Raw genomic sequence first — 16,783 nt, 5'->3', positions numbered from 1 at the left:
GCTGCACCGTGGTGTTCCTTGTGTATATGAAGTGTGGTGTTCATTGAAGAAAGTAATTAAAGCTGAGAGGTGGTGGCAGGCGGATCTCTCTACAGAGTGAGTTCCAAGACAGCCAGGGCTACACAGAGAAACCCTATCTTGAAAAACCAAAAATAAATAAATAAATAAATAAATAAATAAATAAATAATAAAATGAAAATAATAAGGGGCTGGAGAGATGGCTCAGTGGGTAAAGGCACTTGCTCTTCTAGAGGACCCAGGTTTGGTTCCCAGCATCCACACTGGGTGGATCACCATGGCCTGTAACACGAGCTCCAGTTGGGTCCATTATTCTCTTCTGGGTGCACCTGCACGGTTGTGTACCTACATACATTTAGGCACATATGCATCAAACAAATCTCTCTCTCCTTTTAAAGAAAATAAGTTCCTCGAGTCTTTGATTTCTTAGGTGTTGGCTGGGTTAGGTAAGGGGCCGTTTAGAAGAAAAATCTCATCCATCGAGGTGGTTCATGCCTGGGATCCCTAGCACTCTGGAAGCTGGGGAGGCAGGATTGCCAACTCAGCCACCTGGGACTGCAGAGAGAAAGACCCTGTCCCAAAACAAACATAAAACAAAGCAATAATACTACATACATACACCCCCACCCCACACAAATATAGACAATCGATAAGTATAAGCAGCTGGCCAATGTGGACATGGTAGGACACCAGCTGGACTTGGGTACATGGAAGTTACTGCTTCTGGCGATTCTCTGGGGATTTTGTTACATGGAAGTGACTGCTTCTGGCGATTCTCTGGGGATTTTGTTATTGTGCCACCTTTACTCAGAATCCCACCCTGTGTTTGCATCTTCGGTTCTAATTTTCTCAAAGCAGAAGAGGAAGGATTTAAGGTGCTAGGCCATCTCCTCTCAGTTCCCCACCCCCCACCCCTTTGCCTTTCTGTGGATGGATGCCCTTTCCTCACTCCCCTAAAGCTCTCAGTGTCTTGTTTTCCAGCCTGGTGTGTAATAGGGAGGTTCCCGATATAGCCTGTACTTAGCTCCAATTAGCAGTTGATGAAGTCTTCAGTTTGGCCATTAATTCAGACCAGAAGAGGCCACCCACCTCCGGTCCCTGGCTGACACCCCTGACACTTCCCTGCCAGTGCTAGTATGTTCTGGGACAAGAGACCTGCAATGGACTTACTGGACAGCATGGGGCATGGGCCTTGCTTTCCTTCTTAATGTTTTATTGCAAACTAGTCAAACTTATGCGTAAGGTGAAAGAATACTATAGTATGTAGCTTGAACCACAACCCTGATTTAGGAATTTTGATGTTTGTCCATTCCAGAGGAAGTTTTACATACCATGACCAAGTATGCCAGGATGTATTTTTGTTGTTATTTGTTGAGACAGGGTTTGTCTATGTAGTCCTGATTATCCTGGAAATTGCTTTGTAGACCAGGCTAGACTCAAACTCACAGAGATCCTCCTGACTCTGCTTCCCAAGTGTTGTGATTAAAGGAATGTGCTACCACTATACCTGAATGCCAGGATGTATTAAAAAATGTTCTTGGTCCTAAGCACACCATTTTCAGCTTCATATTAAAATTGATCTAATTGCGCCTAAAATGTTTCTCAAACATTAAAAAAAAGAAAAACCCAGAAGCCAGCACCACAGTCCCTGCACTGCTACTGGTGTTCATTTGACCAAAGGGTCACAGAGCATCTGCAAACAGTCTCTTGGGTCATTTCTATGTATGTTCAGGCCCTCCGCCCTCTGCTCTGATCAACAGGAAGTCTTTGCTGTGGCTCTGAGTCACCATCCTTGATTAGCTACACATTTTAAGGCCTGGGAACCTGTTTGGATGCTTATCCAGGGTAGTTCAGGCCCTCCCTTCACCCAAATGCTCCTTTCCCATGCTGTAATAGTTAACTGGCTGTATCCATTATGGCTGTTAAGCAAGCTCCTTTGCCTGTCACATTGAGAGCAGAGTGGGGTGCAGATTGAGACCACTTGGGAACCCATTGAGTCACCCTGGTGATACCATTCCAATTCACTCCCAGTACCTGGTGGTTGACGGATATTGGATGATGGTGGTTGATGGCTGTGGAATGTAGAATAGAATTTGTCTTAGTTACTTTTCTACTGCTGTGATGAAACACCATGTCCAAAGCAACTTACAGTAAGCTTATGTTGGGCTTATGCTCCCAGAGGGTTAGAGTCCATGATGGGGGAGTGGAGACAGCAGGCTACAGGTAGGAGCGGCAGCTGAGAGCTCACATCCCAAGACATAAAGTCTTCTGAAACCCCAAAGCTTGCCTCTTCCTGTGATATACTTCCTCCAGAAAGGCCACACCTTCTAACCCTCCCCAAATAGCCTGAGACTGCTGGGAATTCCATTCAAACCCACAGGATTCTTCCCTCTCCCCATAGTAACCTTGGGAAGGTTACAAAGTGGCTATAATGAGAAGGTGCTTTGTTTTTCTGACATCTGACTTATGTTCAGAGATGTGTGCATGATGGTAGTGCTGTGTGATTACAGGAAAGAAGTAACATTTATTGAGCACCTGCTGGATTCCCAGAACTTTGGAGTGGCAGTGTTCTTCTGGGGCATTGTGGTTGCTTGGTCATTGTGAGCTGGCACAGCTGACCACCTTCCATGTGGCTTTTGTGGAAAGACCGTGGTGTGTGGAGAAGCCACCCAACTTCCTGTATAGACTTTTGGGACATGCTATGAGATATGTGCAGGCTGTGTTGAGTCATTGCAGCAGGTATTGCTGGCTCCTGTCGTCACGACATGCACGTATTTGCAGACTGATCAGAGGGCATAGTGAATACAGTTCATATTGCCACTAGAGAGGGCTTCCCATTGTTTCTTTCATAGACTTTGAGAAGATCCCTTTTACCCAGTGAACTAAGAAGCATTCCCAGGGGAAGAGACTCAGAGCTGGAGGGGAAAAAAAAAAAAAAGTGTGGGGTTTTGTTTGTTTTTTCAGAAGCCAGGCTAGCCTTGAACTTCAGATCTTCACTTGGCAGGGCCGGGGATCGAACCCAGGGCTTCACCATGCTTAGGCAAGCATTCTGCCAACTGGGCTACATCCCTAACTCATGTCGACTATTTCTGCTTCCAGCTGCCTGGGTGCCCTGGGTTGCAGGGGAAAGTAGTTATAGGTTGGGTGAGAAGGAAGAGGGTTGAGCAGCAGTGGTTTGGCCCAGGGGTGTGTCTGTATGTCTGTCTCCCACCCAATAAGGCTGTCATCCCTACAGTCTCCAAGTTCCTGTCCCAGAACTCGCCACTGCTCATCCTCCCATCAGTACACCTCTGGTCCTGCACCTGCATGCTCTTGCAGTACCTGAGTGGGGATGTTCAGTCCTCAGGACCTGATGTCCAGGGTACACCCCAGGGAGTATGACCTTCTTTCTACTCTGTTGGCCTCTTGACAATAAGCTACCAAGGCTGAGAGGAGGTAGTTCTTGGCAGCCACCATTATTCAAGGACCATGGGGACCCTTCCAGGAGGCAGGCAGAGGGCTGGAGAGGGTCCTCCCCTGTCCCAACCATAGCCATTTCCATGGTTTTCACGTTCAATGTGAATCAGTCTCCAGGGTGCTGGTCCAGCATGGGGACTTGTAGACAAGTTTCTGTCCCACCTAGTTATGCAGCCAGATAGTCCCAAATAAACCCACAGTTTTATATTAGTTATAAACAGTTTGGGCCATTGCTCGGGCTTATTACTAACAAACTCTTACAACTTAAATTAACCCATAATTCTTATCTATGTTTAGCCACATGGCTTGGTTACCTTTAGTAAGGCATTCTCATCTTGCTTTCTCTGCGTCAGGCCGGTGATACCCCCATCCCCAGCCCCATCTCTGCCTTCTTCTTCCCAGAATTTTCCTAGTCTGCTAGCCCTGCCTATACTTCTCACCTGGCTACTGAATAATCAGCATTTTATTAAACCACTACAAGTGACAGATCTTTACAGTGTACAAGAGTATATTATTCATGCTGTGCCTTGTCTCAGACTTATCCCTCCCAGTGCATGTTGTCCCTGAGTGCCTCCTTCCAGGCTTACTCCCGTGGACCCTCCCTGGATTCCCTGAGGAAGAACATATCCTGGTGGGTCCTATGACTGATTCCCACCTGCCCATTGTGGCTGCACTTAGCCGTCTGTCGGTGGCAGTTCTTTGTTAGAAATTCCACTGTGCCCTGTCTGGACTGAATAACTGGTTTTACAAACTTCCCAGCATAGCTCCCTCACTGCCTGGAATGCACCCTGTGCATGGGGAGTCTTTGAAATCAACTTCCTGCCAAGGAGGGCAGAAAATGATGTGCACCCTGCTTGTTTTGTGAAGGCCTCAGCTCCCACCCATGGGCCACCAAAGGAAGGCTACAAAATGACTCCTGAAGTCTTTCTCTAGGGCAGGAAAGCCTCAGGTAGGAAAAGGGCCCCCGCTGTTGAATAAGTCGTTCATGAAGACAGTGCACAAGCCAGGCGGTTGTAAATGCCTGTGATTCCAGCACTTGGAAGGTGGAGGCAGGATGGTCAAAAGTGAGGCAAGTGAAGGGGCTATCACGGGGACCAGCTAAGTTACTGGGCTGTCACCTGTGTGGACGTGCACACAGGGAAGTAAGTTTCTCCATCCCTAATAGTCATCAGTAACTTTCCTTTTGAGAAGAGTTTCTACACAACTATCTAGATAAGGCAATGTGAGGGTGGGGTGCAGGGGGAGGTGGCCTGTGGATCTGGCCTGAATGAGTTTTGAGTGCATTCACAGTGAGTCAAACCATGTTCTCCTAGTGAACTTTTAGAAGAACCCCTGTTGACCATCTCACGCATATTTGGGTATGCGTATGATTAAGAGCATACATGCTGTGTAAGGGACGTGTGCAGTGAGCAAAGGCATACAAAACCCAAGCCTGTCAGTCAAAACAGAAAATTACCTGGGCTGCTCCTCTTGGCAACTAAACTCCTTCTCTTGGACCCCATGAAAGGAGCCCTCAAAAGAAAGCCAGGGCCTTGGGGTACTGTTTTTCTCAGGTGTCCTACCATGACGATCACTGGGTTGCATACCTGTCAGTTCTATCCCTTTGCTTTTGAATGACATTTCCTTGCTACTCTGTAGTCTGCTTTTGCCTTTATTTCAATTATTCGATTAAGATGCTAAGAACCCAGAAACACATGATCTAGACACTAACCACTGGTAACAACAGATCAAGGTTATCCTCAACTGTGTTGTTAGTACTAGACCAGCCTGGGCCACATGACACCCTTCCTCAAAATAAAATAAAATAAAATAAAATAAAATAAGAGGCTGGAGAGATGGATCAGTGGTTACGAGCACTGGCTGCTCTTCCAGAGGACCCAGGTTCAATTGCCTGCATGGCAGCTCACAGCCATATTTAACTCCTGTTCTAGGGGGTCTGATACCCTCTTCTGGCCTCCTTGGGCATCAGGCACATAAGTGGCATACAGACACACATGTAGATAAAACACATGTATGCATAAAAATAAAAATTGCTGTTTATAGCAGTGTTTACAGTAGTGGGCTTTTTTTTTTTTTTTTTTTTTTTTTTTTTTTTTTTTTTTCTATTTGACAGGTAAGTAACAAGGCCCAAAGTGAGGCTACTCCATGGCCACGGCAGGTCCAGAATGCCAGCCGCTGTCTCCTTTCTCTAACTACTCCTGCTCTATATGGAAGAGAGCCTGGGATAGAAGCCTGGGGAGACATGCTGTACTCCATGAGTGATAGTCTCCAAGACTAAACCACCTCCATTTGTAAGCCTGGGAGACTACTCCATCGAGAGGCAGTATTAGTCGGTGCTGTGGTCCTCTAACAAGTTAATCAACTTGTGAAGAAGAAAGGTCCATTTGGGTTTGCTGTTTCAGGAGTCCCAGGCCATGATCTATTGGCTCAGTTCCTTTGGGATCTATGATGAGGCAGTTCACCATGGGGCAAGCATACGGTGGAGAAAAACCATGCACCTTGTGGCCAGGGCAGTGGCAAAGAGGAAGAGAAAGGGGCTAGGAGGTCAATTGTTCCCTTCAAGGGCGCACCCCAGTGAGCTGAATGAGGACTTCTGATTGGCCCACCTCCTTCAGGCCCCACCAGCTTCTAGCAGCCCCCACCCTGGGGAGCAATCCTTGGGCCTTTAAGGGATACTTGGTTGGAAAAAACAAACACTTGACTTCTCTCTGCAGCCCAAGTCAAAGACTTCTGAATCCATCCACAGGACAGGCTGTTTCCCTCTCCTCCCCTAGACTTGCTCCTTATCTGATTTTGATTCCTGGTGGCCTTGTGGTGCCTAACAGAGTGCCTGGAGCACAGCAGGAGCCTGTTATGTGCCTCAGAGTTTGAAATGGACCTCATCAGCTCATCTAAGTGGAAAGCTGTTCCAGTTGGGGGTGAGCTGGGCACCAACCAGCTACATACTGAGGACACACAGGTGCTGCGATGTCACACTGGATGGCTTGTTTCTCAGCAGCTTCGTGCAGCTGGGCCTGTCTCTGTCCATGAGAAAGCTGAGCTCCAGGTCCATTCTGAAGACACCCAGTTCATGCTGGACAACAGGGCTCCTCCACAGAAGGGCGAAGATGCAGCCTGGTCCCACAATCTGGGGCCTGGCACTCAAATTGCCTGCCTTATGTTCTTTTCCCACCATGTCCCCAAGTGGGCATGGCCTGTGCCTCTGCCCTTATGCTTGTTTAACTGAAGCTGTCCAGTTTAACAAATGGGCCATTTGCTTCCTGCACTGGGGCTGGGGTGGCTGCCTGCCTGGGGCAGGGCTATAATTAGCGAAAGAGCAGACCGGATTGCATGCTGGCATTGACTGATAACTTTATGCCCAGATGGATAAACTGATGTCATCAGAGAGGTAAATATCATTTGGAAATTTTTAAGTTTCATTTTTAAGATTCATGTCATCAACATCACTGCTCTGAACACCTGCTGGAGGAGCCTGGGTCAGCCTGTGCCAGGGTAGGGACAGTGTGAAGGGTGACACGATCATCATTTTTGAATGACCAGGACACTTGGGTCTGATGGCTTGGTGCGTGGTGAGGGAGCCTGAAGGCCTGGGCTTTTGCATCTGCTGTGGGAGCATTGCCTAGGCTTTGGTGGGCTGCAGCGGTTGCTATCAGCTAACCTAGCAAAGAAATGGTAATGGCATCTGTCGGGGGACAGATGTGATCAGACCAACAGAAGTTTGATTTACTGACTGCAAGACTGTCCTGGAGTGGTCCCAGGGCTCTGGAGAGCTTGTAAAAATTAAAGAATCCACCCATTGTCCTGCAGTGGGCTGAGGTTGGCTCTGTCTGAAGTTGTCCCAAAGCTCTGGGATTTAAGAGATGGATTTAAAGGCAGAGTAGAGGCTCAGGCAGGAAGGAGGGGTGGGGACAGGCCTGGGTGGGGGCTGGGATTGGTCAGGAGGGCAGTGAGCAGAGGGAAGGGAGATACCAGGGCCCAGAGCACATCCATCCTGTCAGGAAGAGGAACTTTTAACAGCAGGAGCCCTACAACTTTCAAGAGCATATGGAGTCAATTCTGAAAACATTGAAGTGGATAAGCTGTATGGGTCAGTGTCAGGGTGAGAATCAAACTTTTCACCAAGGGACATGATAAGGCCCCACCCTTCCTGCACTGAAAAACTCTGGGTCCCTGAATATTTGATTCCCTCCATACACTGGCTCTGACAACTCCTGTGCTCTGAGGAATGTCGTCATCTGTGGTGGTTTGAATGTTTGCTCTTCAGTTGCCTGCCTACCGCCATGCTCCCCACCATGATGGCCATGGACTCATCCTCTGAAACTGTAAGCAAGCTCCCAGTTAAATGCTTTCTTTTATGGATTTTGTGTCTCCTCACAGCAATAGAGCAGTGACTAAGACAGCATCCAAAGCACCAAGGTGCAGGCATCTCAAGGCTGACCCATCCAGGGCTAGGATGCAGTGAGCAGCCCTTGGGTATGGAGTCTTTCAGAAGGGACCTGGATTTTTAGGCAGGTGCTCAACTGCTGAGTTACATCACCAACCACTTCAAACTCTTTTTTTTTTTTGTGGGGTTGGGGGGCTGGGGGGTTAGGGGGTTGGGGGGATTCATGACAGCGTTTGTGTAGCCTTGGCTGCCCTGGAACTAGTTCTATAGACCAGGCTGGCCTTGAACTCACAGATCCACCTGCTTCTGCCCCCACCCCCCCTCCCCCCGAGGGCTGGGATTAAGGGTGTGCAACTAACCCTAACATAAGAATTGGCTTTTTAATATTTCCCCACTGTATGTCTCGGGGAGCCATGTGAGCTGAGGTCAGTCTTGCTCAGGCCATGCTCTGCTTTTAGAGCACCTCTCACTAGATAGCCTATAGTTACTCTTTCTCTATCAAGGGTATAATTTATTCCTGTGGATGCCACTTTCTTGTAGGGAACTAGTGTGTGTGTGTGTGTGTCTGTCTGTCTGTCTGTCTGTGGTAAAATGCCAATAAGGGCTATCACACTTAAATCCCCTAGAAATTTCTGCTGTTCTGACACTCATCCTTCTCGATGGTCATTCTCAAGGGAAATTCCTTATTTATGGGCCTGAGTGAAGTGTTTGCTCCTTGAGCAGCTGGGGAGTGTCCCTGGAGTGGCTTGCCTATTGAGTACAAATGACAGTGACCCTGTGCCCCCATGTTGCTAGAATGTTCATTTTTATTGTCTCACTAAAACCTTTCCAAAGGTTGTGGGGTGAGCAGGACAGGTGTGTGTCCATACCCATTATTCAGATGAGAATGTAGACTCCTGGCCCATGTCTGTCCCAGAGCTGAGACAATCCACTTTTTCTGACGCTGTAGGAAGTAGCATTTCCCTGGTCCATCAGCACTGTCTGCTACAGTTGGTGTTTGTCTTGTCTTCAGGGGCCGTTACACACTACCACAGATATTTCTTTCCTCATAGTTCGATGGGTTGAAGCCTAAGATCAAGTGTTGACAGAGTTCTTTTCTTCCAAGCCATCTCCTTGGCTTGCAGATGGCCATCTTCCTTCAAAAGGCCTTCCTTCTGTGCATTTCTGTGCCTTCTCCTTCCTCTTCAGACATGGTCTTATGTATGCCAGACTGGCCTCAAACTTGCATGTGGCCAGAAATGTCCTTAAACCTCAATTCTCTTGCCTTCACCTTTCAAGTGTCAAACCACCAGCCGGTTTATGTGGTGATGGGAATTGAACCTAGGGCCTCTGCATTCTAGGCAAGCACTTTACCAACTAAGCTACTACCTACCTCCCAGCCTGTAATCAACTTATTCTTACAAGGACAGCACTCATATTGGACTAGAGTCACCTTAATGATTTCATTTTAACTTAATTACTACTTCCAAGGTCCCAACTCCAAATATAGTCATATTCTGAAGCACTGATTTGTAGGGAAACATAGCTGAGCCCACAGCATTGGCCCTCGTGTGCAGTACCCTGGGCAGCCCGTGTCTTATGGCTGGAATCACAGTTCCAGAGAGATCCTTTGAATAAAGTCAAGTAGTTGCCTGACATCTTCCTCGTCCCTGCCCCACCCTCCTTTGGAGACAGAGTCTCATGTAGCAAGTTGTGCCCAAACTTCCTGTGTGGATGACTTGGAATTTCTGCCCTTCCTGACCTCACTTTTCTAAATGCAGGGATGATAGGTGTGCACCACTACTCCTGGTTTAAGCTTTAAGCTTTGTAGTGGGTCAAACCTAGGAAGGGCCTCTCTCATGCTAGGCAAGGATGCTCCAACTGAACTATTACACCTCCACAACCCCTCACCTTCCATTTTTTTTTTTTTTTTGTGCAGTTAATTGGGGGCCTGGTCCTGTCAGTGGGGATCTATGCAGAGGTTGAGCGGCAGAAATACAAAACCCTGGAAAGCGCCTTCCTGGCCCCTGCCATCATCCTCATCCTCCTGGGTGTAGTCATGTTCATTGTGTCCTTCATCGGGGTGCTGGCTTCCCTCCGGGACAACCTGTGCCTTCTCCAGTCGGTAAGTGATTTCTCCCAGCCCTAGGATGGAGGGAGTGGTTCTTGGTGTCTCCAAGACAGCTGAAGAGCCTGTCTGTTCTGGAATGCTCTGTTCCTTCTGTGTTTCACACAATCCAGCTGCTCCAGAACATTTCCTGAATCAACCACTATAACACAGTGGCCCAGCTCCGCCCAGCTACCTCACATCAGCATATATGTACATCTGACTTGGATACTGCTGTTACAGAGATGCTATGGTCTCTACTCTTGCTGTTGAAATGACAGTCAGCTGAGAGCAAGCAAAGCTGGGGGCTGGGGTGATAAATCATCAGCTCATGCAGCCAGCAAGCCTATGGGGGCCAAGGATCCCCACTTCACCACCAGGCAAGGCTAGGCAGTTCGTTTGCCTCCTCCAGCAGAACTGCTCCTGCCTACCATCTTCAGGCACAGAACCTTTATTGCTTTTGAGCTCAGGGCATCTTTCTTGGACACTTTGGCCAAAGTCCCAGTACACTGGAGTGCCTGGCTCGTATCACATGCCCATCATGTTGAGTGTTGTAGTCAACACAACCCCTGTCTATAGCTGAGGGATGACACCTCAATTCTGGGAACACTGGGTGTGAAGGCCCATATCCTCTGATGTCTACGTGTCTTTACCTCACTACCCCCATGTCCCTCCCTCTAATGGGGTTGCTTTACAGCCACAGACAGCAGGGTCTTGGTACTGCCCAAGGCTGGAAGTTGCTAGAGTCAATTTGGTCAATATCTTTTCTTGGATGAGGGGATGGAGTGTGTGCCCTCCAAACTTAAGGCACCCCTTCTATACTTGGTTGAGTAGGAAGCCACTTCTGAGCTGTTTGGTGGGCAATAGAGGCTCAAGGGCTGGAAGTCCTGCCAGGCTTTGTCCCTCTGGCTGTGTTAGAGGGAGAAAATCCACCCTAGTTTGGGGAGGAGCCTCCTGTTAATCTAGACTGCACTGAAGATCCCAGGAAAAACATGAAGAGTATCTAGATACTCTCTAGATTCAAGCCTTTTTAAGCACAGTCCTGTGTTCTCTAGGAGGGGCAGCAAGGCCCAGTCAGGGAGGACTACCATCTTATTGTGCTTGATCTTAGCATAGGTGAGGAGTCCTTTGAGCCTTTTCTTGATTTCCCCAGATGAATCTCTGAATCTTGTCTTCCAGTTCATGTATATCCTGGGGATCTGCCTCATAATGGAGCTTATTGGTGGCATAGTGGCTTTAATCTTCCGGAACCAGGTATGCCTGTGGGTTCATCATCAGCCTGGGCCTTATCCAGGCTGCTTCTGTGGGCAGGGCAGATTGATGGTTTCGTTGAAGTAACTAAATGACAGTGGGGGACCTGGGACAGCCCAGCCATGCAGCCCTGTATGATGGAAAAGGGCTGGGGAGGAGCCCCTGGGCAGGCTGGCACAGGGTGCATTGGAGTCTGCTTGCCCGGTGGGGTAAGGCGTAGGGAGAAGGATGGAAGGCGAAGTTAGAAGGCTGGCTTGGGGAATATGTACATCCTCAGAGGCTATGGGTTAGGTGTCCTACGTGACTTTGAAAGGCAGTGAGCTGTTAGACAGCTGTGTGCAGGGAAGGACATAACCTGACTCCCATCTTGCTCTAGCTACCAAGTGGGGGACAGGGAATAGGAAAGTAAGGCGTTACGCTGGCCTGCCCCTGTCACCTGGCAGAATGCACTTAGGCAGTACTCTGGTCAGCCCAGGGTTCCATGAGTACTAGTCTGCAGGCAGGTGTAAAGGACCCCTTCATAAGTCAGACCCCTGCCTACTTATGCTCTCTTTCGCTTTCTCTTTTGTGCCCCCCCTCCTGCTTTCAGTTGGCCACCAGCTACCCCGCTCTTCTCTCCCCTCTCTCTCCCCCTCTCTCCTCTTCTGCTCCCAGTGCCTCTATGTCTGTTCCCTTCTCCCTCACTCCCCTTTCTAAATAAACTCCTCATTCAAGCTCTATCTGCCCGGCGTGTTATTCCCTCCCACCTCGGTCACCCTCACCTGCTATGGAACCTGCTATGCTCTCCCACGTGGTCCCTTACCTTGGGACCCCACTCACCACTCACCCCCCTCCATATTTCATTCCTATAACTGTAACTAAAGGACAACAAGGGTGACATGGGAGGCTGTGACAGTCATCCGGAGGAAAAGGGTGGTGGCTCAGATGGAAGTGGAGGCAAATGTCCCCAGGTCTGACATAGTGGGATTTGGTATGTGTTTGGGGCCATTGTACTACATATAGGATTGAGGGAAGGGACAGGCTGAGTGAGTGATGCCTGATACCCAAGGCCCAGCACTGTCTGAAGAATTAGGACCTCATACACCTGAACAAGCCTCACAGCTCTGGGTCCTCAGTGCCTCCACACACAGGTGTCTTATATTGGCCGCGGGGACCTTGGTCGTGTCTCGTGACTTCTCTGGTCCTAAGCAGTTACTGCCAGAGTTTAAGGTGAAGATGGAGTAGAAGACTGAATGTGATGAGCAGGGAGGGCAAGAATGAGACCCTCCTCAGCATCTCATGTCCAAGATCCCGTTAGTGATGGTGTGCAGCCGTCTTCTGACTCAGGGTACTCTCTTTTTCCTTGGGATGTTGGGATGGAACCCAGAGCCCTGCACATGCTAGGCAAGTATGCTGCAACTGAGCTGCACACCACACTCTGGCTTCTCTCCTGTTATCTTCCTCCTTTGCCTTCTTCCTCATTTGGGGTTATAGATAGGGCTTGGTCCCTGGCCTTCCAGGCACCGTTAAGACTATGTCTCAGCAGGAAGCAGAGGTGGGCAGATCTCTGTGAGTTCAAGGTCAGCCTGGTCTACATGGTCTAGCCAGTTCCAGGATGGCCATGGCTATGTAGAAAGACCCTGTCTCAAAACAGTAAGACTGTGCCTCAAGGCTTTTGCTGAATCAAGCACTTATCAGAAGGTGATTCCAAGTCACCAGCTACTGTCCCAAGCACTCAGAGAGCATTGTGTCTGATCCCTACTCTATTCTGCATTAGCATGAACAGTGGGACCCAACCCTAAGCAAGTGTAACCTACCTAGGACCTCAAGGTCTGCTTTCTAAGCGGCGAGTTCCAAGGGTCTATGGGGAGAGGGCCAGTTCCCACTGTAGTGATGGAGTCATCAATGCCCAGAGGGGTTAAAAAGCCCTTTCAAGAACAGAAAGATGTGTGTGTGTGTGTATATACAGCAAGGATGACCTTGAGCCTACTGCCTGCATCTCCCAGGTGCCAGGGTCACAGATTTGTGCCACCACGCCTCAGGCCCCTTTAGTTATTTTTGTTTTTCCTTTCTGCTTTTCAGACCATCTATTTTGAGCTAGTACTGGTTCATTCCCCAGCAACCCTGAGTAGAGAGAGGTATTTATTCCAGTTGTATATAGGTATGTTTTTCTGTGTGGTCAGCATGCCTGTCCATTGGCCAGTGGTCTTGCAGGGGTGTAGGTTAGCATTTCCTGGCTGAGTCCCAGGGCCATCTCATGGTCAGTACCATTCATGGCTTTAATTAAACCTGTCCCTTCCAAGTGAGCTAGTCCCGGTTCCAGCATGGCTCTCCAAGGCTCTCAGGCTTGTCATTTCTCAGTATTTTGTAGGTCAGCCACGGCCATAACTTCACTTTCTTCTTCTAAGTGAGGGAACTGATCTGAGTGAAGGCCACTACCACGGGAGGCTCTTGGGACCTTCAGTCCTCACAGCTCAGGAAGCCAAGGCCTGGGTCAGGAACAACTTTCCAGTTATCACCACACTCTCTGGGCTCTATGGTTCATGAAATATGTATTTACACAGTTAAGGGAGATCAGGGCTATCCTTAAACTACTTGGTAATTTTGAGGCTAACCTCAGCTACATGCCAAAGGCCAGGTGTGGTAGCGTATAACTAATCCTAGCACTCAAGAGACAGAGGCAGGTGGATCTCTGTGAGTTCAAGGCCAGCTTGGTTTACATAATGAGTTCCAGAACAGCCAAGGCTACAAAGACTCTGTCCCCAAAACAAAACAAAACAAAACAACAAACCATGCCAAAGCAATTCTAGATGATGCAGAAGAGACGTTTGGGAGAAGGCAACTCTAGCTCTTAGTGCCTCTCCCAGTGCCCATCCCTACAGGATCACCCTGATAATATATTGTGTAATTCCATCAACCCCATGTTCAGTTCTCCAAACTGTCCCTTCGGGTCATTATGGAGACCACTGTGTAGGCATGACTGCTCATAAGCAGGTGGGGAAGCCTGTCTGGAGAGATTCTTCAGCATTTTCTTGTGGGTTTGCCATAGAATCCTCTGGAATGACACAGCACACACACAATTCCAGGAGCAGCGAAGGTTTACAGCAGCCAAAACAACTCCAAGAGCTATCTCATCGAACTGGCCAGGACTATCTGCTCCTGCATCTGTTCAGGGAGGTTCCCTTAGAGCTTTCTTCCTAACAGGGTACCGCAGCTTCCTAGATGGAAAGATGGCTCTCATAGGGCTGTATGGGTTTTCTGGTCTGCTGGTCTGTCTTGGTGGGGCCAAGAATCTAGCAAGACTTATCAGGGGAGGGAGAATGCATGAGAGAGAGACAGAGGGAGGTGGGGGGGGGAAGGGAGAAAGAAAACCCCACAGGCTACCAGCCTACCCTGACTACTGTGCCTCCTGCCCTCATCTACCCCATGGCTTGCCCTGAGGGAAGGGACTCCATGGAGATCTAGAATGGCTGAGGTAGGAAGGGAGAGGCCATGGTGAGTCAGCTCTGTAACCCCAGTGCCTGGAGAGTAGAAAGAAGCTGTTCACATCACATTTCCACTCTCACAGCCTAGGCAAGTCCCTAACCCTGGTGTCACTCACCTCAACCAATGGAGCTGTGCAATGTGTCACTCAGGGCTGTGAGCTCATTCCCTTGCCCCTCTTGGGTGGCAGACAGACCTCACCCTGGTGTCCTGTTTCCCCACCCCACCCCAGCCAGCTGGCCTGTCACCACATCCCCCAGAGGAGCAGGCAGGCAAGGTTAGATGGGAAGTCAGGCTAAGATTTGGTTAGTCCTTGTTCTGCCTATGCAGTGTGGCTGACAGGCAGATGGTCCATTCAGCCCCTACCCTGGGGTCCAGACCCACGAGGGGCTGGTGACCTCAGAGCCTCATGTAGAAGCCTATGGCTTCTTTTTCCTCTTGGGGTCCATGCCGCTGCTGCTGGTCATCATCAGAAGTGTGGGGGAGGGGAGGTCCTCAGTTCATTCAGTAGTGCGCATCTTGGGAAGAGGCAGCTACACCTGAGCCTGGGCTTTTTACCTTGTAACATGGAGTATGTTGGGCTGGTGGTCTGGCATCTTGGTCTGCTGGGGGACCTTAGATAAGGCATACTGATCTCAGGGCTGTGAGTGTCTCATATAATCTCCAGGATGCTGGTATTAGGGCTCCTGCTCTGGTGGGAGGTCCTTTGGGCAAGCAGTGGGCCTTAAGCACCCCCACCCCCCACCCCCCACCCCCGGGGACTGAGTTTCCTCTGTGACTGTATGAAGTGGCACCCTAAGAGATCTTTTTCCCATATGCAGAGACTTCTGTGTTACTGGGACCTAGCATGTGCCAAGCATCCTTGAACACTTGTAGGGGGTCAAACTCCTGGCACCCCCAGAAGTATTTGCCTCCCTATTTTGTGGATGAGGGAAGGAGGCTTGGACATAGAAGAAGTGCCAGCAAGGACTATGTCCTTAAACCATGAGACTTGATGGCTCCTCTTAGCTTAGATATGGAAGGTCCCGACTTGGTTCACGGATGGGAAACTAAGCCCTAACAGGGCCTGGAAGCTGCCTCTGCCATCCCAGTGTACCTCATGGCGCCTCCCCCGGGAATTGTCTGGCTCCGCTGTCCTGTACCAGAGCCAAGAATGCCCTTTTGTCCCCAGGCTCTGTTGGTACCCTGCCTCTGCTCTCAAAGCTCCAATTGTCACAAGCCTGTGGCTGGGCTGCCCACTCTCCCACCCCAGCTGTGCCTGCTGTGGAGCCTTTGTATTCCAGGGATCTCAGCACAACAACCGGCTGTTGATCCCGAGAGCCCAGCGTGACTGGGAGAGGGTGGCATTCCAGTCTCTTCCGGGTGGAGAGTGACTGTGCCCAAACTGGGAGGAGACTGTGATGAAAAGAGGCCCACATAGGGGGCAGGGGACCTGGGTTCCAGTCCTGACCAACCTGCTCAGTGACCACGGCAGTCTGTGCTCTATCTCTCCTTTCTCCCACCCCATAGTCCGCTTGCCCTGGGATCTCCACTTCCCTCTTCGTAAAGCAGGAGGTTGGGTGAGAAGAGTGTGATGAAGGGGCTGGAGGACCAGAGGAAGATTCCAGCTTGGGCCTGTTTCTGGGCAGGGAAGGGAATACATGCCAGCAATCAGGAGAGTTGAGGCCCAGCCCCAGCACACTGCTTCAGAGCAGGAGCCTGGCAGGTCAGACTCTGAGGGCCTGGTCCTTGGAAACCTGGGAGATATCTGTGGGCTGGGCAGTCTCAGGTGTTCAGGGTGGGGAGTGAGGGGAACTGTTGTGCACACTGTGCTAACCTGGACTTCTAGAATAATGTGGACCTAACCTCTGATGTATGCTGCTTTTCCTTGGTGATTTTTCCTTGTGCACAGACCATTGACTTTCTGAATGACAACATCCGGAGAGGAATTGAGAACTACTACGATGACCTGGACTTCAAGAACATCATGGACTTTGTCCAGAAGAAGGTGACACGGGAAGCATGGGGTCAGAGGAGGCCTTTGCCCCAGATCCAAGCCTCTGTTCCACAGAGTGGGGTGAAGGCCATGACCTGTTCATTCCCACTGCAAGTGGCTGGGCTCTGGATGACCCTTCAGAGTGGGAAAC

At 49.6% G+C, this 16,783-nt stretch overlaps 1 protein-coding gene across 1 annotated transcript in view; it reads left to right on the top strand.

Moving 5' to 3' along the window:
* The window catches only part of Tspan15 (tetraspanin 15), a 35,547-nt gene that overhangs the window by 11,406 nt on the left and 7,358 nt on the right, over positions 1-16,783 (top strand). The window contains exons 2-4 of the mRNA XM_051186771.1: positions 9,777-9,962; positions 11,124-11,198; positions 16,549-16,644. Of these exons, the coding sequence (XP_051042728.1) occupies positions 9,777-9,962; positions 11,124-11,198; positions 16,549-16,644 (357 nt within the window). The remainder of the gene's footprint in view (positions 1-9,776; positions 9,963-11,123; positions 11,199-16,548; positions 16,645-16,783) is intronic.

Source organism: Phodopus roborovskii, unplaced genomic scaffold (genome assembly GCF_943737965.1).
Source record: "Phodopus roborovskii unplaced genomic scaffold, PHOROB, whole genome shotgun sequence".
NCBI lineage: Eukaryota > Metazoa > Chordata > Mammalia > Rodentia > Cricetidae > Phodopus > Phodopus roborovskii.
Note: the sequence above shows the minus strand (reverse complement) of the source record. Positions and strands in the feature narration are given on the sequence as shown.